Consider the following 24,127-nt stretch of genomic DNA (forward strand, 5'->3'; position numbering starts at 1 on the left):
GGTGTAAGGAAAGCTTTGTACTGGGATTCCATTCTGTGGGAAGGTTCTGTCTCACTGGCTTGAGAAGGTCATGTCCCAGTACGGAAATCCTCCGGGGGTGAGGGTTGTCTGCTCTCTGCAATGTGATTGGCGTCACGCTTTCTAATCCTATCTTGCCCCCTTCAGATCAACATCAAAGGCATCCCCATCTTGAAGGAGGAGAACATCCGGGATGCGATTGAGATCTCCTCTTACCACTCCCACCCGTGCACCCAAAACCCACATCCATGCCAAAACAGTGGCAGCTGCAACCCCAAGATGGAGAGCTTCGAGTGCATTTGCCAGAGAGGATTTTCTGGGGCAAACTGTGAGAAAGGTAAGGAAGCAGTGTTCTGCAGAGTGCCAGTTCATGGTTAGGTTGATATTGGCGTGAGGTGGTCTGCTGCCCTGTGACTGGTTTGTCAGTGTTGGGTATGTGTAGCTTGAATCATGTGCCATATCTGCACTTGTGGTGGTTGCTGCTTATCCGCGCTCACGCGGAACGGAAGTTGAACTAAAATAGGAACACTCCTGGGCAAGACCATCCTTTAATGCAATCCTGGAAGGAAGGCACGTTGGCCTTCAGCCTCATCTTCCTGCCCACTCCACCCCCACTTTAAATGTGTGGTTCTTAATAAGTGGTGGAATCTTCAAATGTTTTACAGTGGTTAGTAGGTTGGAGTCCGGGGGTGGTAGTAGGAGAAAGCGATCGGACTCTGCTGCTTGAAAAGGTGGCTCACCTCCACACGACATAGATATCTCCAGAGGCCTGATATCTCGCCTGGGGAACGGTGTTGTGGTCTTGCAGATAATGCTCAAGATTTGGGATCAAGGTTCAATTCCCATGCCCCACGTTTATGACTTTGTGATCTTGGGTGTATATGTGTGTGCGGCCTTATCTGCCGATGGCTCGATTAGACCACCGGAGCTTGAGAGCTCTTCGAATTGTACCGGTTGTGGGAGCATAGACCCCGTATCAGTGATCATCCCTTCTACTTCAAAGGCGCCTTTCGTCGGAAGCTAGATCCCCGAGAGGAACCCGCACTGTGTTGGTTTTAGGTAAACTCTGTGCTGCTTTCCAAAATGGTATAGTGAAGCTTCAGGCCTTCTCGGCTGCGTTGATAACATGCGTCCAATGGTTTTCGCCCTCCAGTGATCATCGAGAAGTCCGCTGGAGATTCTGAAGCCATAGCGTTTGAGGGCCGCACCTACATGGAATATCACAATGCGGTAACAAAGAGGTAAGTCGTGACCCACTTCTTTGCCCTCAACCTATGCTTTTCAGAAGCAGAATTATCGAGCAAATATAGTGTTAAATGCAGGACCATCATCCAAACCCTCCTGGGTGCTTTATTGGCTGCTAGAGCAAGGGTCTGCAACCTGCAGCTCTCCAACTATTTCAGACTACGACTCCCATGAGCCCTCTGCGTTGACTGTGATGGCCAGGCTAATGGGAACTTTACTCCAAAATGTCACATTGCAGACCCTTGTGTTGGAGGAAGTGATGTCATGCAGTGTGACCTCACTTCCTTCTGGTTCCTTTTCCACATCAAGTGGTAACCGATAGAAAGATTTCAACGGGAGGGTTCCAAGTAAGGGGAGAACTTGCTCAAATTAATTTAGACAAGTCCTCAGTTCTGTTTCTATGGAAACAGTTTACTTTGTACCGAACCCCAGCGAGAGAGTGTTGAAGTGTGGGTGTTTTTTGTCAAAGATAGTGCTTTCTTTATTTCTCACCTGCAATGCCTTTTACTTTACATTATGTACTTAAAATGATATACTGGAGCCATTCACAAACACGTCTGATTAAACTGTGTCTGTAATGCCCACTGTTGGGAAATGGGATGCCCTGTTCCGTGCCCGAAAGAAAAGTACTGGGGTGGGTCCCTACCTTGACAGATCCACTCCACGAGCCTTGGGCAAAGAGCAAAGTAATCGTTGCTTAAAGAAGGGGTGCTTTCGGGGTTCTGTCTACCCCATGAGCTCCACCCCCAAGCAACCCTTGTTTATTTTAGATGGCATGCCCCTGTTGCTGGCCGCTCCTCCCAGAGAACTCTTGGCATGAACCTGCCATTTGGGGGCAAAGACTCCCACCCACCACCCTCCTCGCCCCCCACCTTCATTTCACCTCTGTTAGAGGAAGCCCCTGACCTGGAGTTGCACCAAGAGCACCTGCTAAAGGTCATTCTCTGTTCTTGACTAATTCCCGTTTTGCAAGTAGTCCAGAATGATGTGTTAAAAGAGCACAAGCGTCTGCTTCCTTTCCCCGGCTCGCAATGGCCCCACGAGCATAGGTCAGTGTGTATCACAACAGTAGACCGTCTATGCATTAGGGGGGTTGGTGGGAGGAACGGTGCACAGCTGCTACATTTCCGATGGCAGAAATCAGAAAGTGGAGAAGCCATTGCTTGTTTTTTCACGAATTGCTTCCCGAATTGGAGCGGGCACTAAAGAGCAACCCTTGCTTGTTGAGTTGCACCACCCTCGGTCGAGAGAAGGCAATGCCCCGCACCCGGACGCCAACCGCTCGCCGGTACCCGATTCTCTGCACGAGGAATGGCACTGCAGGGAGTGGTGGTTGTTTGTGTCTGGGGCCACTTCCTCTTGGTTTCCTGCCCACCACATTCCGCCGGTGGCTGTTTCCTGCAAGCCCACACCCTGTCCTGTCCGGCTGTAACTATGGAAGGCGTTCACCCTGCCCTATATCCACACGGCGCTCCTCTCCCTGGGCACGGCTGTCCTGCCACACTTGTGTTTTAGAGCATGCCGGGGTCCTGCCAGGATGTCCTCTGATAGGGAGGCAACTGTGAGCTGCCCTGAAGTTGGAGGGTGTTTGTAAGTGTTGCAAGGGATCTGAATGTTCTACAAAATCACCAAAGTATGGACTGGTAGAGTCATCAGACACCATGTGCCCCCCAAGGATTGTACAGTGAGGCTGGTGTAACTGCGGCCTGTGGCATGGGTGGGGTTCCGAGAAGGCATAATTCCCAATTCCTGACATGCTCCGCCTCTACCCCTCTCTGGGCGAGGAAGCTACCATCATAAGCGTGCATGTTTCCATCATCAGAAGGGGCAGGGTTAGCTGCTTTGCCCCAGTAAATGGCTCGACCCTGATCAGGGTTGCTTTCTGTAGCCCGGGCATGGCATTCCAGGCAATATGAACCCATGCTAGCCCACAAAGCTTTCCCCATTTGGTAGCTCTATCGGCTGGCATGAGGCCCTACCAGCTGCCGTGTATACCCCAAGCACTGGACACTAGCCAGTCTTCACCGATAATTTATATTTAAACAAAATGATATTCTGTTCTTCTATAGCGCTTCATGCCAGACTGCTCCAGTTTCTAAGCACTGTTATAACCACTATTACTAGCCCATTTTGAGCGTTACTTGATCCTTGATGTCGGAGACCAACACTTCGCTCGTGTATCAGACTGCCCTTGGCCCCTGCATTTACAGGTTACGTTAATCACTAAAGCATATTTAAAATTCTTGTTTATTTTACGAATGAAGCCATAGTCTGGTATTTTAGTCTCATTTTCTTTGATGATGGATTTCCCTTAAAATTGCAGAAATTGAGATCTTCCGGATCCATTTAACATTTGGCCTGAGAGGGGGTGGGAGGGATTTTCCCATTGCCTCCATTTGACTCACAAGAGGGTGCCCTACACACCATCGTTTGTGAAAGCGGACACCTTCACTCGTGTCGATTACCTGCTTCGTTTGCCCTCCCCACCTGCTGCCCTAATACCCTCTGCCCCCCCCCCCTTCTATACCCATCGTAGAGCACCATAGACACAGTGCGGGTTAAAAAGCATCGGGCAAGTGGGAGCTCTGTGGTTCCCATTCCCCAGGTCTGTTTCAGGCTAAACTGAGGGAATTGTACGATCGGACCGAAAAAAAGTCAGACCATACAAAAAGTCCGAAAAATGCTACCACCAAAAGTTCGAAATTTTGGTGGTAGCATTGTAGGTAAGTATAAAAAAAAAGGATTGCGAGGGCTGCGGGGGTGTCCCCCCCAACACCACGTTCACTATACTTTAGAGTATAGTGAGCGGGTGTTGCGGAGGAAACCCCTGCAGCTCTGGAAAAAATAAGAAAAGGGACCCTGCGGCGCCGGTTCCCGATCACGGAAGTGAAAGGGAACTGGCGCTGCAGGGACACAGCGTGAAGAGAAGGTAAGTAGGGTTTGTTTAAGTTGGGGGTGTGGGTGGGGATGGTGGGGGTATGCAGGGGTATTGAATGTGTGTTTGCATGGGAAATGTACCAACCTTTTGTGGTTTGCACATTTCACATGCAAACTTTCCTGCCGTGGGAAAATCAGCCGTGGTCGGATCACGTAGATCCAAACTGGGTGCTGATGGTGTTGCCTTTGTCAGGGAAACCCGTAAAGTGCAAGAGGCCAATACAATAAAAAGTGTTTTTCTAACACGAAAGAACGATTAATCAACAAAAACAAATCCAGCTTGGGGAAACAGAGAGGATCTGTCAATTTACATCGTTTTGTTACACACACATTTGCTTTTAAGAGCAAGTCATGTTCTGAAGGTTCTTGAGGATCTTCTCTTGAAGTAATTTGCTCCATCTTGAAGCCTTGTATCCCCTAAACACCAGGCATCCAGGTCTCTGCTTCTGTATGTGCAAATGCTCATGGTCTCACTACTGCGTGTCGGAATGTGATACCATGTTTGCATACCTCAAGGGCGTTGCTAGGGGGGGGGCAAGGGGGCTATAGCCCCTGATCTTTTGGTTGTAGCCCCGGATAGAATCTCAGGATCTACAGCCAAAATACTAGCTAGCCCCCAGTCCCAACAGTTATGACATCAGCGTAGCCCCGGGTCTTTTCCAGACTTAGCAACTCCCCTGGCATACCTTAATCTGTTTCTTTCCTATGCTTCTGGCGCCCATGTCTGTGTGTTTCAGTGTCTCTCCCTTGTGTGGATGCCAGGCGTTCCATGGTGTTTATCAATCAAACTATGTTTTGTGTATCTCCCCTTCCTCCATGTTTTTCTGCTGTAGTAGGACTTTTGGGTGTCTTTGTGGTGCCCATGTTGACCTGTCCCTGCCTGTCTTGTGTGCATGTAGTGCCCGTTTTCATATACTGCAGTATGTTGTTTAACTTTCAGGTCCTCCTGTACATGGCACACAGGAGTTTTTGAATGTGTGCGTATGTTGCTGTTGAGCTTTCATTGTCTCTGTGTTGTTTCTCCCATACTTTATTTGTAGTGCTTCTCTTGTGTGTTTCTGGTGCTCATATTTGTCTTTTCACGGTCTTTGTCTCTTACATGTTTGTTGTTTTCTTGTTTTCAAGCCAACTGACCAATGAAATTCCAGAGTAAGTAGATCACCCATCACCATTGTGAACCATCTCCTTGCCAGCAGGGAGCAGCTTTTGCTGTTCTTTTCTCGAGCTGCCCCATGATATTAACAAACATCCAACAGACCCAAACTAACTCAACTCATCTCCTCTTTAATGAACAGTATCCCTTCCTTCATGGTCCCAAATCACTCCAGCTCATACCCGGGGGGGGGAGTCCAAATTTACAAAGACTTTAATTCACCTCCAAAGCATCATCCACTCCATCGCCTTCAACAAGACCCAGTTATCACCTCCTTCATGGGTCAAACGCCCCAGTGCTAGATCTTCAGCAGAGAAGTGTATCACTGATTCCATATACAAGAGATTGCCTCATTTAATCAACTATTTAAGCAACAGAGGCCTGAACTGCAGCTCTGTATCCCAAAGTGGCATGGATTACCTGCCCCATACCCACCAGTGCTCCCAATGCCCCATCTGTCATGGTTGCAAATTGCCAAGCTCTGTATCGAGCAGAACCCTTATTGCCAGCTATCGTGATTGGATCTCTCCAGTAGCTATATCCAACACAGACCTATACCTATGACGCCACATGCTCCCACTATCCACTGCCATGTAACCTACAGATTCCTTACTCATAGCCACAAACTCTAGTATCTCGGTTGACCTACTTTATTTTCAGAAATGGCCTCATTGTCCTCAGTCAAGGCTCAGTTTCCCCAGCTGTACTCCCGTTATCCCTTATCCCTGTGTCATATCCAAAAGCCGTTTGGTTGCCTTGATCATGGCTCTGACTTAAGTCGATCCATATTCAGCAGTGTCATGGATCACTCACTCCACATGCAAGAAGTGTGCTCTTTAAGCGACTGTGTAAACGGACATAAAAGGGCTTTTGGATCATTCCACTTCATCTCCAAAAGACTGCTTGCCGATCATGGCTGTAATTCACCTGGCTTTCTAGTAGCAGTCATGTAACGAAGAGGCGCTTCGGATTCTGCTCACTATCGAAAAGAGGGCCGTGCTCACAGGCTCTTCATCCAACTTAGGTCATCTTGCATCGCCTGCTCTCCCAGTTAAGCATGGGATAAGGGGAGGTTGTTCCACCTGTGTGTTGTGGATACGTTCTGTAAGGAGACAAATGACCTACTCCTTTCTGCCAACCTTTAATAAGTTCAAAGCAATTGTGTTAACCAGGCTCAATGTTTTCCAAATTCAGAATGTAAAGCTATATCATGCTTGGCAACACTGTGTGATCAATGGCTAGCAGTCGCACTATATGCGAGCCAGAGGGCCCACATTGCCCTAAATGGCTCAAAAGGGTTCACTCTGCTGTCGGGCTGTCAGAATATCAAATTGGACTTTCGGACGAACTTAATTGACCTTTTTAGATGATCCGTCTTATTTTGTACAATTGCTTATGCTCAATTCTTAAATTCTTATCCTAATTGGGGGGGGGTCCCCCCCAGGCCTCTACTATCCTCCTTGCTTTCTCCCTTTTTGCTAATTTTCCTATCCTCTGCCTTTCCCTCCACCCTCTGTTTTGTTTTCCAACTTTTTGCTTATGTTGCCCTGATCCCGTCAATAGGAGTAAACATACTTGAGTGTCTGTGACCCAGAAAGGTCAACTCAACTATGTGGGTCAGCTCTGATGAATGCAGGGCAGAAGAGTAATCTCTTCTGTATGTGGCATGTGGGTACGAATTGTCCGCTCGACTGTATGCATGGGCCAGAAGGATCATCTGATGTACATCGGTCAGAATGGTCCGCTCTGTTATATGTGAGCCGTAATGGTCTGCTCTGGTGCATGTGACCCAGAATGGTCCGCTCTGTTATATGTGAGCCGTAATGGTCTGCTCTGGTGCATGTGACCCAGAATGGTCCGCTCTGTTATATGTGAGCCGTAATGGTCTGCTCTGGTGCATGTGACCCAGAATGGTCCGCTCTGTTATATGTGAGCCGTAATGGTCTGCTCTGGTGCATGTGACCCAGAATGGTCCGCTTTGTTATATGTGAGCCGTAATGGTCTGCTCTGGTGCATGTGACCCAGAATGGTCCGCTCTGTTATATGTGAGCCGTAATGGTCTGCTCTGGTGCATGTGACCCAGAATGGTCTGCTCTACTGTACTTGGGCCAGAAGAGTCCTCTGCACAACCAGAACAGAATATTCCGGACCGATTTAGATTGTGTGCATGTTGAAATCCAGTCCCCCCCCCCCCCGACCCCCTGTCAACAAGAGCTGGGCTTCCAACAACTCCTGCATGATGCCTGCAAGTTTGCACATGTTAAACGATTGCCCTTTACTGCATGTACAACAGTCAGTAGTGAGGCTTCGTGTGTGCCTCTGACATTTTTACACAGAGAGTGAGTATTAAAGAGGTAACGTTTCTTCTCGCCCAAATGGCCTTTCGTTTGTCCCATTGGCATGGCTAGTTACTAGATTTCAGCTAACATCTGGGTGCGATGTTTCTTGGAGATGTAGAGGCTTGTGAAGAGGGATGGTGGGGGCGGAGGATGGGCGAGTGAAGCGATTGGTGTGGGCCTGCAGGGAAAGTGAAAGATTTCCACAAAGGATTGTGATTAAAAGTCTCAAAGCAAGAAGTATGAGGCGTTGCCTCGCTGTGCCCATCAGTCCGTGTCCAGTGATACTCGCCTGCGAAATGACTGCTGGGGGGACGACATTTCCCCAAAAATGCACACTCAGTAAAATCAAACACTTACCTTAAAGATTCTAGGTTTGGAGTTTATAATGTAAAAGGATCCCCTTCATAGAATATTTAGGGAAAGTGTTGTTCAAAAATGGCCACAGTAAGGAAAGAAAGGCAGACCGTGCAGGAGAAGAGGTCAGCAACCACGTCGGCAAACAGTGGGGATGTGCAAACCTCATTGTTCAGTTACCCCACAGGGCAGACAGAATCCTTGAGGCGAAGCTGGAGCAGAGCGGCATCGTAATGTTGGATTGAGTCTGGGAAAGCTGAGGGCTACTAACCTGGTCAGTGGAGGATGACGCAAATGTCGCTGTCGACTATAGAACAGTGTTTCGGAACAGAAAAACAATGCTGTTAGTACCTCGGTCTTGCAGGCCGTGCTACTAATAGCAATAAGCCCCTCGCTTCGCTACGGGGGCATTACAGAGTCAGGTAATGCCCCAGGGCCTTCACTAAGGCCCTATGGGCCCCGGGGCATTACCTGACTTGGTAATGCCCCCGCGGCTCACGGCTTGTTGTTTAAGCACATAGTTGCCTTTCAGGCTGTAGTTGATGGGAGTGACATGGAGGTCGGAGCAAGGGTTTGGGTCCAAAGGGCTCATACACTGGAGGTAATCTGGGGCAGTCTAGGTGCAGAGCTCTGAGTTGGTGTCCGGGGGTTTGCAGGGCTCAGAGTTTGTGTTTGAGGGAACAGATGCAGGGTTTGCAGTGGGGCGGGGTTAGGGATGAGTGCATTTGTAGTCCTTCAGATTTGAGGATGCTCCCATTAGCATTTTGCGATTGAGGTCTCACATTTAGGGTTTGTGGTGGCACAGTGTGGGCATTTTGGTGTTGGCAAGGGTGTGGGTTTGTGAGGATCCACACTTAAGGCAGTTCTGGGAAGCTCAGTGGTAGTGTTTTGGGGAACTGTTCGACTCGGTTGGGACTTGTTATGGATTAGAGTTGCAAGTTGTGGTTGTGGAGGCACATGGTCGGGGGGGGGCGTGATGGGCTAAGTATCAGAGGTTTTGATTAAAGGGCCTGGTTTATGATATATGATATGGCATTTGTAACGCGCCTATACACAAGTGTTTCAAGGCGCGTTTAACGTTTGGGTTTAAACGTGTTATCAATTGGGTGGGCTCAGTGTTTAGGGGTTTATTTTCAGAGTTAGGAATTAACACTTAGGGTCTGACCTTTCTTTTGGTATCCGTGTGTATGGTTATGGGAATTTAGGATTTCTTTGTTTGGGCTAAGAGTGATGGTTAGTTTCCAATGGATAATCCTTCTCCCACCCCCTCAATGCATTTGCTCTTCTTTTGCAATGGTTCCATGCAGAGTCTGGATGTGAACATTTTTAAACAGCCACCAAGGGTCATGGGTGCAGATCCATGGCAGGCGTCATGGATGCCACTGGAGCAGTGTGTGGTGTATCTGGTACATGTATGAAAGCATATGTGGGAGCGGTTGGGGCAAGCAAGCCTGGCACTTCCATGCCCAGCCGTTGGGAGACTGAGATACCGGCAATGGGACTTCACAGGAGAGAGTCTTGGTGTGATGTTGTCAGGCCATATGACCTCCATTGAAGCAGGTTATGCTTAGAAGGTGAAGCACATTTTCTAGCTGATGCTGTGTTATGGGTATTGTACAGCTGTTATATGTATGCAATAGTGGCCCTAATCTAGGCACAGTTAGTGCTATTTAGCCCCTTAAACTGCATCCAAAATGACCCCTGTGCAGGGTTCTTAAGTTTCTATGGTTGTATGTCCGATTTGTGCCCCGAAAAAAAGCAAAATAGACATTCTTTTCTGGTGATTTGTTTTCAGGGTTTTTTTGTTTTTTCTTTACATGGTGGTTCCACCCCGACTTACTGCTATTTTGTCCCACCTTCTCCCCTCCCTATCCTTTCCAGTCTATTCTCTCCCGGTTTTGCACTCTTTACCTTCCATATATATCTTCTTGGTTAAGGTGCAGTTAAGTTGTGCAGATTTAATGCAACAAAACCCTTGAAATTCAGCAGATGTGGGAAGTCATGACCAGCTTACCTCGGCACACTCCTGTTGATGTCCCCATAAAGCCATTTTGTATGTGCTCATGGGCTTTGCAACGGGAACACGCCAGGTTAAGCTGTCATGACTTCCTACATATGCTGAATTTCAAGGGTTTTGTTATACCATTGTTTTTTTAGAGGCCACTAGCCAGGGTCTTCAGTCGTGCCCACTGTATCTTAACACGTCCTTTCTTTCCTGCACACTAGCCGTGGCCTTCCCCCATGACCATTGGCCCCGGCCTTCGGGTGCGGCCTACGTGTTGCCCCGATAGCTTTCTACCTGGCCCACTGTCGTGGGCACTCTACATGTGGCTCCATAGGTTTCCTAAATGGGCCCACAAGACATGGCCATGGCCAGTGGCCATTGGTCATGGCTACACAACTAGGTTTCTTTTGGACACACCAGCCATGGCTTGTAGCTATGGACAGTGGCCACGGCCTTACGATGTGGACCCTTGACATGTTGCCCCAATAGGTTTTGTTGGGGCACACTAGCTACGGCCTTCGAACAAGTCCACTTTCCATATTTGCACCATTCTGTTCCTAAAGTAACCCAGTAGCCATAGTCTTCGGCCACACCCAGTACCCCACACCTCACTGTAGCTGTAACATTCCAATTTCTTTTGTATTAATCACATTTTTAAAGCATTTTTGAATTCGTTTTTTGAACTCCCCCCCCCCTCCCCCCCCCCTCCCCCCCCCCCCCATAACCGTGGTTTGTATAATTCTGATGATAGTAATGTACTAGAAAGAACCCTGGTTATTCATAAAATAAGCCAGGCTATTCATGGGACGCATTTTCATTCCCGATTCTGTTTTCTTCTAAAGCCCTGATTATGTGAAAATAACCCTGGTTATGAGAAAGCATCTGAGATCTGAACCTGGTCCACAGCTCCAGCAATCCCCCAATTTCACATGGTGTCTTCTTCCCCCTCCCCACCTCTAGCCTGATGCCATTTCATCCTTTTTCTGCCTGCAAATGGTATTTTTTGCACTTTTTGTTTTCCGCGAACCCCTGTTATTTTGGAAATAGCCCCTGTTATCTCTTGCATCGAACCAAACAAAAGGTGGCTTTTTTATTTCTGCAAAAAGCCTCTCTGCTGCAAAACACCATAGGAGATATAGCTATCATTTTGGGAGAATGGGGCACCCCATTCTCCGTAAAATATTTTAACTACTACTGGACGGAATACCCCAGACCCCTCCTGCAAATAGTCATCGTTTCATGCCCAAGTTGTTTCATACTTGGTCGAATTCCATCCAGCGGTTTTTGCTGTGCGCTTCAGACATTTTGACTTTATGGGGAAATGAATGAGAGTAGGGCGAAAACAGTTTGTTTGCTTTCTTAATCACTTTCATTTTGTAACAAATCTTTCACAAAATGTCCAGTCTCGGGGGTCCTGTGACAATGCGAGTCAAAAGTTAATAGCAATTACATTTTTGGGTTTCCTATAGAACATGATACTAAACTATAGTGCAGTGACCGCCACACTATGATCTATCTATAGTAGGTATGGAATTTGCATTCGCCCATATTGTGTTGCTATTCTGGGATTCCGGCTTTTTGTTTGTTTTTGACTGCACGCCTGTTGCATAGTTTCTGAATGGGTTGGTTAACGTCTTCCCTCCGAAACCTTTTGTTCCATCTTGGAACTGGAACTTGGAGTTGCTCGATTTTTAACAGCTGCTCCTTTTGAGCCTATGAGTTACTGTGTCCTGAGGCTGCCAACAGCTGCTGGCACTATGTCTGGGCCCCTTTTGTTTGATAATTTCAAAGGAGAAGGTAGTATGAGAGTGAAGCTGCTTGGTGATATCTGAGTTTCCTCTCTCTCCGAGGATGCATCTTCAAGTGTTCTTCGGTCTTCCACGCCCTCCAAAGATGGTTGAAAGGTTTCATCATCTTGATCCAGAACACGTTTTGTTTGTGTCTCGTTGCATGTTCTACCAAACTGAAAATCGGATGTTAGCTGGATTTGCTGGACTTCTGAAGGATAAAGCTGTTAGCAAGCAAAATATATATTGCTGGAAAGTCCTAAGCATTGCCTGGCTCTGCCTGGGACCTGGACTAAAGCATCCAGGCCAATTGGACCAGAAGCCAGACAGCTAACTCTGCCTTTCACATCACTCTGCCATTTGGTGGTCTCTGCGTACAATTCCCAACTATTACTGCCTGCACTGTTTGATGGGAGAAGATGCCCATTTTGGACACTCTGCGTTGCACCAGTTTCTCATCTAGGATATCAGTTCCTGGTAACCTATTCTCCGCCATATGTACAATGGAACTACTTTGAGAAATTTGTGGGCGTATCTGTCAAAAGCACACATTTCTGTTGGTGATAATTTTTCCTCCTATCTTCCTGAGCGCACTCCCCCTTAACGCCCCCACTTTTAGGGATACTGTGGTAACCCCAAATTCTGTTGTGCTCTTTTCCCTCCAGTTCTATAGTTCCCTTTGGCCTCTGTGGAGCAAGGAATATCCATTGGAACAGATATATAGGTGCATGTGTAGTTCCATATGTGTACCAACTATGTTCTAGGTAGTTCTCATGATGCTGTTATGCGGCCACCAATGAGCCGGAGGTTTAAATATGTCCATATGTAGTGTGTGCATGGAGTGATTTCAGATGATGTGGGAGGAAGATCGTCCCTTAGAAATAATGTTACAGAAGGTAAGTAGTTATTTTGTTGCACACCAAAATTTGGGCGTTCCGAGGCACAATTTGGATTCATATTTTCACATTTTTGGTTTGATTAGATTTCATACACAGCACTTAGGGGTGTATATCCAGTGATGGGGTTTGTGGGATTCATGTTTGACTTGGGCTGGCTTCAGAATTTGGGTCTGGTGAGAATGAGCCACATTTTGAATTTGCGTGGCTGTTTTGCCGGCATTGTCCCACAAGGTGTGTGGGCAGACCCTTTTTACGTCACACCTGCCCTCACCGCATGCCCCCCTTTCTTTCTGCTTCTAAGTCCTGACTCTGTGGATGACTCTGGGGATCCAAGGTGAGTCTCTAGTAGTGCTGGTCCACCATCTTGTGCTGCTGTTGTGTTGTGCTGTGCTCTTGTTGTTGTTGCCTGCCAGTGCTCTTTTTTTCTGAGGTACCAATTTCAAAGAAAGGACTAAACGTTTCTAAAAATGCATATATGGTTCTGCATCTCTATTTGGGTGCCCCAGAGCAATCATTTGAGCCTTTACCTATGCTTCAGTGGAATCTATTTGCTCTGCAAGAAAGGATCTTAGACCATGTGTACATCACTATGTCTGTATGTTCAGTGAGTTTCCAGCAGGAGGTGTGGTTTTAAATGAAAGTTGCTAATTAATGGCTAGCAGGGTGCTGCTGAGCAGTGCAACAATAAAGAGCCAGAGGTCCAAGCTAGTCTATGATGACAATTTGCAAACTACTGTCACCGCACAGAGCTGAATCGCTAGCCTATGCTGAATCCCTAGCCTCAGGAAAGTCAGATATATAGACACAGTTTCAGCTATATTGTGCATACACTATCCTCACTCCTGTTCATTACCAGTAAAAACGAAACTCACATTTCTCAGTTTAGAGATGCATGCCCTCAAAAATCAAAAGGCCTGGCTGTGTGTCTGTGGTGTGCCCTTTGTGCTTATTGGTGTGTCCCATTTGAGTGTGTCGCTCTGTGAATAGACTGTGTGTATATCCAAGAGAAAAAATATGATGCTCTTTAAATTCCTCTGCACCTGGGTTCAAATGAAAGCATTCTACAGCCTTGTACTTGTCATGATGACAGATAAAGACTACTAGCAAGATCTGGAGTCAGGATTAATGTGCCCTCTCTGCTGCCCTGGCGACCGCTTCTCTTGTGTAAAGGCAGGAGCATTTTCAGTGTACGGTGACCGTCATGGTCACCATTGAGATGACAGCTACTTTTGCATCACAAAGGTTATCGGGGCACTATTACAGTGGTTTCATACCCACACAATTGTTACACTACCCATGTGTCCCAGAAGGAAGTCTGTCTGTAGCAGAGGCAAGACTTTAATAGCAAAACTGCAATTAATCACTTTGGTCTTTACCTAAAATATATTTGCCTTCTGCCTTGTGGTGGGTTCCCATCTAATACAATGGCCTTCATCCAAATCTGCATTGCACAAGGCATGTGAATCCTCTTTTCCATCACATTGGTTGAAACCTCTTGGTCATATGACCAATATCCTGCCTTTCTGTTTCACTTGTATGGAATTCTATTCTGGCATTGGTTCGCGGGAGGCCTAAGGAGCAATTTCCTTTTAATCATCTGTAGCTGCGTGCTTCTCAAAGCCTATGAGAAAGGACTGCTGGTCTACGATGGGCCACGGCAGACTATCATCCAGATCTTGTGATCTTGTCACCCCTCAGAGAGAGAGAGAGAGAGAGAGAAAGAGAGAGTTGAAGTATGCAATCCATTGTTCAGTGGGCTTCATGCCTAGTGATCGTGGGAGGGGGAAGAGCGGGTGGAAGCATGGGTGTGGTGTATGGGAGGCTGGAAGTTCATGGATCTTCTTCCAGGAAGAGGCCTTTAATGCTCACTAGGAGGCTAATTGCTTAGCACATACTTCCAAGTGGAAGTGCCCAGATCCCTTGTGACTCTCAAATCCACTCCCGATATACACCAATTTGCAGAGGATTTTAAAGAGTTAAGAATTAGCAAGTCCTGTTGCCGCTCACCCTCAAAGGGCTATACTACAGGGTCCCAGGCTCTTGTCCCTCACTGCTCTTTGGGACTGCAGTGGGCACAATGCAACGGTAACCATTGGTCGTGCTCTGATTCTGGGTCCCTGTGTTCTCTCCTCCCTTTACCCCTAATTCCCCCTTGCAGTGAGAAGGCGCTGAAGATGAACCAGTTTGAGCTGAGCGTCAAGACGGAAGCCACACAGGGCCTGATTCTCTGGAGTGGGAAAGGCATGGAGCACTCGGACTACATTGCTCTAGCCGTGGTCAATGGCTTTGTGGAAATGACCTACGATCTTGGGTCCAAGCCGGTGGTCCTTCGTTCGACAGTCCCGGTCAACACCAACCAGTGGGTCCGAATCAAAGCGCAGAGGTAAGAGGTGCTTGATAGCCTGTAACAACTGTCTACGTAAGCTTGTGCTATTTGATACATGTATTAGCCGGAGTAATGTAACTGTGTACACCACAGCAAAATGGGGTACTCAAAAAAATCTAAGAATAATTTGCTTCTTCAAATGCAGAAGTAACAAGTAAAGATACTCTGTTCATATGAGCAATAGTCAGTGTTGAGGGCGATGCTGAGAAATCCCCAACGTGGATTCCATTGACGACCTAAAAGCAAGAGCTGGGGTTTAGAACTTTGGGCCATCAATAGAAAATCTCTCCCTTTTCTGCATGGTGGACTATTAGTAAATTCCTGAATGCTTCAGTGATCAATTCTCACCACACATAGCTTAAGTGCACTTCATCTAGTATAATGTACATGAAGTCAACCTAAGGAAAAAAATGTTTATGCAGCTCTGCCCTTAATAGAGTGATGGAGTAGATTGGTTGGGGAGATGCAAACTATGCAATGCGGTCTTGTCTGAATGCCACACGCGGTAGGATTGCAAGCACGCAATCCCGTTCCAGGGAGTCGGACATCAGAACAGTGAATTTTTAGGCAGCAGGCCAAGAGTAGATTTTGCATCCGATGACAAATGTGCCTACAATTGTCTAGTTTTTGTGGAAAGCAAGTCCACACAATCTCTGTTCAAGGTCCATTTTTCACTATCGTACGACACAGCGTTCCTTATGGGGAGTGGGGGGGGGGAGTCCGGGTCACTAAGGGGACAGAATGAAAGGAAGGTGTTAGTCTGGGGAGTGGTATTCCCAGCATGTCACGCTGCGGTGGGTCTAAGGGCAGGCTGGGACACGCTCTAGCCAGATTCCCCAGGAGTTTGCAAGGTCGCGTCGAAGACTCTGCTGCCCATGGCTGAGTTCTCGTGTTTATTTATAGCCAAAAGACTCGATCGTTTTCATTCCAGCTCTGTTGAGACGTGAATTGGTTGCGCTGTGGCTGGGGTATTTATATCTAGAGGGTGTGGTGGGAAGGGAGGGAATTTCCAAGGGTCAGAGGCCGGTAATGTCTCCTGTTGGTGACGGCACTGCACAGTGTATTCCGCTGGTGACATTCTGGGCCAAGTTGCGTGGCCTGTTCACTCATAGAGCCTCTGTTTTTAGGAAAGACGCCCTGGTAAAATGGGGGTTGCTGAAAGTTGGTGGGGACAGGCTGGACTTAAGAAATAAGAACTAGATGTACATTTGCAAATGAAATTGGACACTCAACAACTCTACACACACAGTCACCCCTGCTCTGGGTGGTCCATACATACATTACGTATTCCAGTTGGAGCTGCATGGTTGGTTACACGTCAGAAATGGCCCGTTCTGCTTCTTCCTGGACAGACGCTGGCTTAGCAACACCCTTTCTGTCGTTCCCCACTTCTGCGCTGTAGCGTTTCCTCCAGCCTGCTCCAGTGTCCTGTCTCACTCCTTCCATCTCTACCAAGGCACCAGCCCTCGATGCTGCTCCTCACGCATCAGGGCCCCTGGCTCATGCCCATTGGCCAACTCCTGCTTACCGGCGACCATTGTGCCATACGGCCATGCTTCCGACCTGTGCTCTTTGCTGCTCCAGTCACTGCTCTACTGCGCATTTCTTGCTGCTACTCGCCATTTGCAGTTCAATGCTTACTGCCCCATGTGTGTACCCCCCCTAGTACTGCCCTCATCCTTCACCTTACGCCCTTCCAACTCTTACACTCCCCAGCCCAACCTGGTACCCCACACCAACATCTATTGTATACTACTGTGATTACTCTGCAATTGCGAATACTCTAACTCACAGAATGTAATGTTTTGAATTTTGCTAACTCCTAAGTTGTCTTATATTGTTGTGTATATTCTGTATATCATGTAATGTAATGTTTTGAATTTTACTAATTGCTAAGCTGTCTTATAACCACGCCGTGACACCCGAGGGTCTGGGCGTGTAACAAATATATAAAATAAATAAAAATAAAATAAATAATATCGCCTTTGTGCCAACACATGCACGAATGCTTCCTTTTCGCAAAGGAAAGCTTGTCACTGTGTTCAAAGGATTCCATCCACTATGGAATGTGCACACTTGTGACAGAACATCTGTTTTGAATGTCCCTTATGCAGCAGTGAGCAGCTTCTCTATTGATCAGTTTTCCTTCTCGGAAAACAAAGTGGAAATGCCTGTGCCACCTCTCCCCGGGAATTCTAGTCCATGCTATGTTCTGCTTCCCATGTGTAGATATGACTCTGGGATCTGGTGTAAGACAAACCTGGGGAATCTTTTGTGTGGCTGGCAGTGCTTGATCTAATTGGTTTAATGAGTGTTGATTTCAGGCTGGGTGATTATAGAGTTATGGAGATGTATATCGATATATTTTCAAAATCGACATAGGATGAGACAACATCGTTAACATCAAGATATATACATGCATATACATTATTACATATACCATTTTTTGTTTACATTTTGATATTTATACAGCTGTGTGTCTACTCAAACAAGAAGAGGAACGCTGTGTTTTCACTTTATGTTGATCAATGTCTTATAAATAAAGGTGTTTGTGACCTCTCACATGTAGTTGGCGGCTTACAACTGAGCATTTAACCCACATAAACAATATTGAGATATATGGCATATATCGCCATTCACCCCAAAAATGTCGAGCTATGACCTTTGGTCCATATTGCCTGCCTTAGTGCTGCTCCAGTGCATGGTGTATGAGCACAGCATATCAAGAACTGCTTAAACCCCCAGAGGTGGTATAAAGGAACCATAGGTGCAGTGCTCCAGATAAGATTTTGAAGTGGGAGTATTGTACTCACTTTTTTTTTTTAAGTTGGGAGTAAAATGCTTTTTAGAGGGTTAAAACAGAAGTCCCATCCCCAATGGGAGTATTTTATAAACGAGTAAAAATAAATACAACTGTAAAACAGAATGTATTGGTGAGAAATACTTCTTTCACCAAGTTATTCATGCACATTAAAAGAAGAATTTGACCTCTTCTATAATTATAGTTTCTTCCTGTGGTACTACATAAACTACAGGTCCAAACGTATCCATGAATCTGTTTGGGTGGAAGCAGGGGCACAAGCTCCTATGTATCCATTTCCAATTTTTTATTGGGTGTATTTTTACTCCCGATTTTCTGGGAGCATTTGCCTATTTTTAGGGAGTAAAAGTGGCTAATACCCCCCTTATCTGTAGGGCTGCATATGTGCTTTTGTAGCAAATTAGACAAGACCACTCATTATGTGCAGTCCATTCATCCAGCAAGAAGCTTTGTAGCATGAGTGCATTGCAGTACAGCATCTCTGATGAGGCTGGTCAGTTGCTGCACTCGAATCGCACCCTGAAAATATTTGGGATATAAAAACAGATGAACACCAGCCAAATATGCGCCTGAAAGTATGTTCTGTACATTTGGTCATTTAATGTTGCTTTTTTTCTGCTGCAGGGAAAACCGAGATGGTACGCTACAGGTGGGCAACGAGGCACCCGTTTTTGCATCGTCCCCTCTGGGAGCCAAGCAGTTGGACACAGATGGAGCTCTTTGGCTTGGTAAGAGAACCTACTCTGACTTGCAGTACGACTAACCTGCCGGAGATTCCCCCATCAGACAAGTTTCATGTAAGGGAGCGAAGTGGGGTGGGGCGTACCACTTATCCCTGGGCTCATGTGCAAGGGCCCTTTTCCCCGATGACCCTTCCTGCTGCTCCTTGTAGGCCATTTACGACACATGAATTTACTCTTTGTAACCACAGACGTTTAAGCAAAGTCCTTGAGATCGATGGGGTTTATATAGACTTAACCTTTCCTTATAATGCAATGTCCCTGGGAAAGGCAAGTTTGTACAGAAGTCCTTAAAGACCTCACTGGAGTCGTTTGACACCCTGATAATTTGGGGGTGGGGGGGTTTCTAGAGCTATTTTCCTCATAGTGCATATCTTTTTATTATATCTGCAATCCCGATTCTTGAAAATTAAAAAGGTAGTCTAACCTTAAAAATGCCCACCCCTTTTGTGCTTTGCTTATCTTACCGTCTTCCTGTGCAGCCTAAAATCCTTTTAGGATTATGCACCCTCTCAGAGGCTGCATATCAAACATGTGGCAGCAGCACATACCACTATTGAAGTACATGTCAAGGGTTTGCCTTGCTTTCCCTTCTGCCTGGTGACCCATGATTGCATCTCCTTCCTTGCAGGTGGCATGGAGAAGCTGAGCGTGTCGTATAAGCTACCCAAGGCCTACAGCACAGGCTTCATCGGCTGCATGCGGGATGTGCTGGTGGACCAGCAGGAGCTGCACCTGGTGGAGGATGCCTTAAACAAACCTACAATATTACACTGCTCGGACAAATAATCCCCGGACATACCGTGGCCATTCCTCTGCCGGTGCTGTGTCCGCCCCACCTCACCCTTCCTCCCGTTGCTGTTTTTTTTTTCTATTTTTGTAAATGTGTATGGCTTTTTATATTTTGTGAGGGGGAGAACGATGGGGCGGCATTCCTCTCTTTTGTGTTTTCTTTTGTTTGTTTGTTTGGTTGTTTATATTTCAAGTTGGACCAATTCTCATCTTTCAAAAAGAAAAAACACAACTGGGGGTGGCGGGGGGTGCATGAAGTACATGCACTGATTTGGAGTTGGCCCCTCGCGATCTGGACTCTTGCACTAGAAGTTGCCTTTTTGTAGGGGGTTGGCGTGGGGGCACAGGTGCAGGATGGTGTTTCTGGGTGCTAGGTATTACCACTACGAAGGGCATCCTTAACCTGTTCTCTACTCTCCCTTTTTTGTCTTCTATTTCCCTTCGTGGAACCCAATTCAACTCCTTCTGTGAGCACCCCATGTTTTAACCGGTAACTCCATTTCTATTTCCTCACACAAACTGTTGTCTGCGCCCAATTTATCCACCCCCCCCCTTATTTCCTCTGTTCTTAATCATGCAGTTGGCTGACTTAACAGAGGCCTCCAACAAAAAGTGTGGGGAAAATGGGGTTCCGCAAAGCTCACCGCTCAGCGGGACATGCTCTAGCCCCGCGCTTGACTGTCCGCTTAGCGTACCTCCAGTGCGTGCATGAGCTGGGGTGGCGCTTGTACCCCTTGTGGCCGGGCACCACCTTGGATAGATGTTTTGCTGACCTCCCCCTCCTCCAGCTACTGTTTACACTGAGCTGATCCATACATACACGAAGACCGCTGCATAGCGTGCCCTCACCCTGGGACTGCTGCACGCCCTCGCGTGCTTGGCGTCAGCATCTGTTTACTGAAACCCCAGCTGGCGGTGTAACTTTTCGTTATTTTAGACCGGTTGTTTTTAAATATTTCTCTTTACAGAAAGGTAAACTTTTCAGAATCCCTTGTGTTGATCAGTCGTTCTCTCATCCCTTCAGCGACTTTCTCTGTGGCTCCCCCACTCCCTTCCCACTTCCAAAAAAGTATTTCTTTGCAGTCTTTGTATAATTGATGCATTCCTTTTAAACTGCGCTGAAGACAGTACTGTAACACTGGATAGGAGGTTTGGATATGTGTACATATTTTCTATATTTATAGGTATATATAATGCAGTATATATCCATACATTGACACACGCGTGCGTACACACACTCTTCACACGCATCAAGATCTTCTTTGCATTTCGTACTTGGTTTGTGGAGACCCTGTCTCCTACTAGGGCGGATCCTGGCATATGAAATCCCCCATTATCTTGAGCTGAGGCTAGCATGGAGTATTATTTTTGTACTTTTGTTTTAGAGATTGTTTTTAGCCAGAAATGACAAAGCCCCAGCTGTAAGACATTAATGAACCCTTTTAAGACATTAATGAACCCTTTTATTTTTATTTTTCCAATGGTGTCGGAAAAACCTTCAACCTACTTGTCTCTCTTTGCGTGGGCTGGAGCGATTCGAATTTGTGCTGATCTCGGTTGCCCGATGTCGTGCCGGGGTTTCAGAATCGTGAATCGAACGTCCCGCGTGAATGACGGCCTCTGCCACGCTCTAGGAGAATTGTACTGTTCCGCGACACAACTTGCTCTTCTTTTCCACCGCCTGTCCTCGACAATCGACTGGGCTCCCAGCTGTGATGTTGCATAGCATCATGTGCAACCGTGCTCTGTAAAGTTGAAAAAAATGTTGTGGCCCTTTTTTCTGCAACAGCTTAGAATTCCAGAGAAAGTGTTACCCCCTTTGTGAATATATAACTAATAAGGATTGTGGTGACATTTTGTAGATTTCCATACATGTCTTTGTAATGTTTCCCAAATTTAAAATGAGTGTACACTTTGTCTCATAGGTTTGGGGCCCATTCCCACCATCTTGATTTGGCAAATTAAATATAGTTGTTTGGCTACGCCCTACCACAACCAGTGAGTGTGGTACATCGAGTATGTATTCTAGGCTCATGTTTGACTTCCCTGAGGCTGCTGTGGATGAAGATACATCCAGAGTTGTCAATAAACCCCCATTTAGAGTATTGGAACTCTCCATCCTTCGGCCATAATGAATGTCCAGTATTCGACCTGGACCAAAACACTCATGTCCGACAGTTCATTTAAGTGTCCAGTTAATGCTTGCACAGCATTTGTACTTTAAAACAACCTCTATTGCAAAAACAAAGTGTTGATAGATGCTTCTGTATCCCTTCTTCAAAGCGGACGACTTCTAGTCGTGTAACCTGATTGGACCGTTGTGAACGTGTGTATCTTCTGTTTTCACACTCTGGGAGGGTGCTTTGAAGGTCAATCTCCTAGGCGTTTTTGGATTTTGCCCATAGTTCGAGGGGGAAACAAGTTAAGATGGCAGTCCGAATCGATGCCCGTGTGCTTGAAGCACTACATGTTGGCGTCAGGATCCCATGGGTGAAAGTTCCTTCTCACTCTATCTCACTGTAGCAGCATTTAATGGGCTGTGAAATCTATGGCTCTCAAAACTTTTAAAGAGTTCGCGCACAGCAGCACTGCAAGTCTACAGCTGTTGAGCCACTGCAGTTCGCGACTTGACCAAGCACAATGACAGCTGATTGCCCTCCTTTACAGAAAGGCTCTTCCTATTGATTGGTTTCAGGGAGATAATTTCTATCACTCCCATTTGGCTCTCCATCACTTTAGATATCTAGATTATGGTGGTATGGGGCTTTGGTCCTGCTTCAAGGAAGACACATATGCTGTGCTCCGAGACTGGCTCTTTAACTGATTTGAATCCTCAATATGGCATGACGAGCCACAGTTGGCAACCGTGCAGGAGATGTGTTCATCATGATTACATGGTCTAGGCAAGCAACTTGTCCCAATATTTAAATTCTGAGTAATGTGATGCCATTGTTTTCGTGTACTTATTCGTTTTTGCTTCACATTCTCATATAGATCAGACCGTAACAAACCCATGGTATGGGTTGATTAGCAATAATTTGTGTGCAGAGTCGGCTGTAGATATGGTTGGCGTTCAATATTGTCGTAGACCTTTTGCAATTACCATGATGGCAAGCAGCTGTCTGGGCGGGACATACAACCAAAGCTAATTCCTTGGTAGGGAGTTGGGACAGCCTGGTTGTTGCAACAATAGTGACGTATCGCAATAACTTGCGTTTGTGTGATCCAACAGTCCTTCCTTAGCTAGCTATCCAGAATTCTCTCACAAAGTCCTTTATTCAAATGATGCTACTGAAGGCCTCAATGGCTTGATACTGAAACAAAACACATTTGAACACTTACGGAGAAGCAGAGAACCTGCACACTATTCTGGACTAGCAACAGGGCTGTGGCATCATGGAGGCTCGGTTTTCATCAGACAGAATGTGCTAAACCGTTTGTTAGGGATGTACATATATAAATATATATAGATTAATTAAGACTTGGACTGGCCATTCTGTTTCCATCAAACCCAATTTCCATTGAAGCAAGTTTTATTGCCGGTGTTCTATGGTGAAAACCGTAAAATCAGTGTTGGTTTGTATCAGAAATGCCTTAAGCTGAAACCTTTTCTCTTTCTAAATTCTCCTGGCAGCACCTACTAATTTTCTAGACTAGTGAACTGAGACCACTAAGATTTGTTGAAAGCCTGAGTATTTTGAAGGGTATTTTACTAATGTTTATAACTAGTGCGTACAATAATATGCCACTTTTACTTTTTTAAATGAAGCTTTTAGTCTTTGCAGGTTCTGCCACTGTGCCCCAAGATATGAGTCTCTGGTAGGGCAGATCCACCCACACCATCTGAGCCAGTTAGTCCTCATCGCTTATTGGTGATGCTGCCCCTTAACCTGGGAATTTTGGGAGACTTTGGGGCAGTTGTACTTTTAGCCTCCTCCACCAGTCTTAAATTCACTTCCTGGCCACTATGGAGGAGATCCTTCCAAAAACAGAACTGACCCAAACTATCCTGCACGGGCTGGACCTTACTTTTTCATCTGTGTTGAAGTCCATGATGACTTCAACGGAGCCTCACCTGCCTCCACAATCTTAGAATTCAATGGAGGGCCAGGGCTGGGAATTCAAAGGTTCTATTGTTGTTCACCTTTTCAACTTGAACCCGGAAATGTCACATGTTTGGGGCCCTTGGACTAAGGCATCTATGAATGTACAGCATCCCATTGGCATGTTATAACCATGACTAACTTTATTACTTGTGTCCTTGTCCAATCCCAATCATCATGAAATAAAGTTGGAAAACCTTAAAAAACTGAAGAGCCTGGTCGTCTGACTTTTTTTGAAGAATCATTTTAATGGAATGTTTTGTTTTGTACTTTCACACAGAGCCAGATACCACTGTAGGTGTGCCCTGGTAACAAGGCTAGGCCAATGAACAGTATGTATTGTGCCCACAACTGGGTTTCTGTACCTTGGTCTATCATGGGAAGATGAGGGTGTTTGGGGAGAGACTATGAAACGAGGGAATGGTTAACAATAATGGAGCGGGGACGAGCAGAGAGGTGTGAGGGGTGGTACTCATTTCAGCTTGAATGTATGTTATCTCAAATTTCTTAGTTTGGGCAGGAGGGTAGAGCAGACATTAGAAGGGGAA

General features: G+C 46.3%; 1 protein-coding gene across 7 annotated transcripts in view; it reads left to right on the forward strand.

Annotated features, from left to right (window-relative positions):
- AGRN (agrin) overlaps positions 1-23,790 on the forward strand; it is an 835,885-nt gene extending 812,095 nt beyond the window's left edge. For 4 of the 7 annotated variants that reach the window (XM_069610068.1, XM_069610069.1, XM_069610070.1 and 1 more), the window contains 6 exons: positions 166-355; positions 1,172-1,259; positions 13,039-13,071; positions 14,896-15,120; positions 18,569-18,672; positions 19,316-23,790. In XM_069610068.1, coding sequence (XP_069466169.1) covers positions 166-355; positions 1,172-1,259; positions 13,039-13,071; positions 14,896-15,120; positions 18,569-18,672; positions 19,316-19,473 — 798 coding nt within the window. In that variant the 3' untranslated portion in view covers positions 19,474-23,790. The remainder of the gene's footprint in view (positions 1-165; positions 356-1,171; positions 1,260-13,038; positions 13,072-14,895; positions 15,121-18,568; positions 18,673-19,315) is intronic. The other 3 variants (XM_069610071.1, XM_069610073.1, XM_069610074.1) reach the window with 1 other exon arrangement.
- The last annotated feature ends 337 nt before the right edge of the window (positions 23,791-24,127 follow it).

Source organism: Ambystoma mexicanum, chromosome 8 (assembly GCF_040938575.1).
Source record: "Ambystoma mexicanum isolate Mex_15411 chromosome 8, UKY_AmexF1_1, whole genome shotgun sequence".
NCBI classification, from domain to species: domain Eukaryota; kingdom Metazoa; phylum Chordata; class Amphibia; order Caudata; family Ambystomatidae; genus Ambystoma; species Ambystoma mexicanum.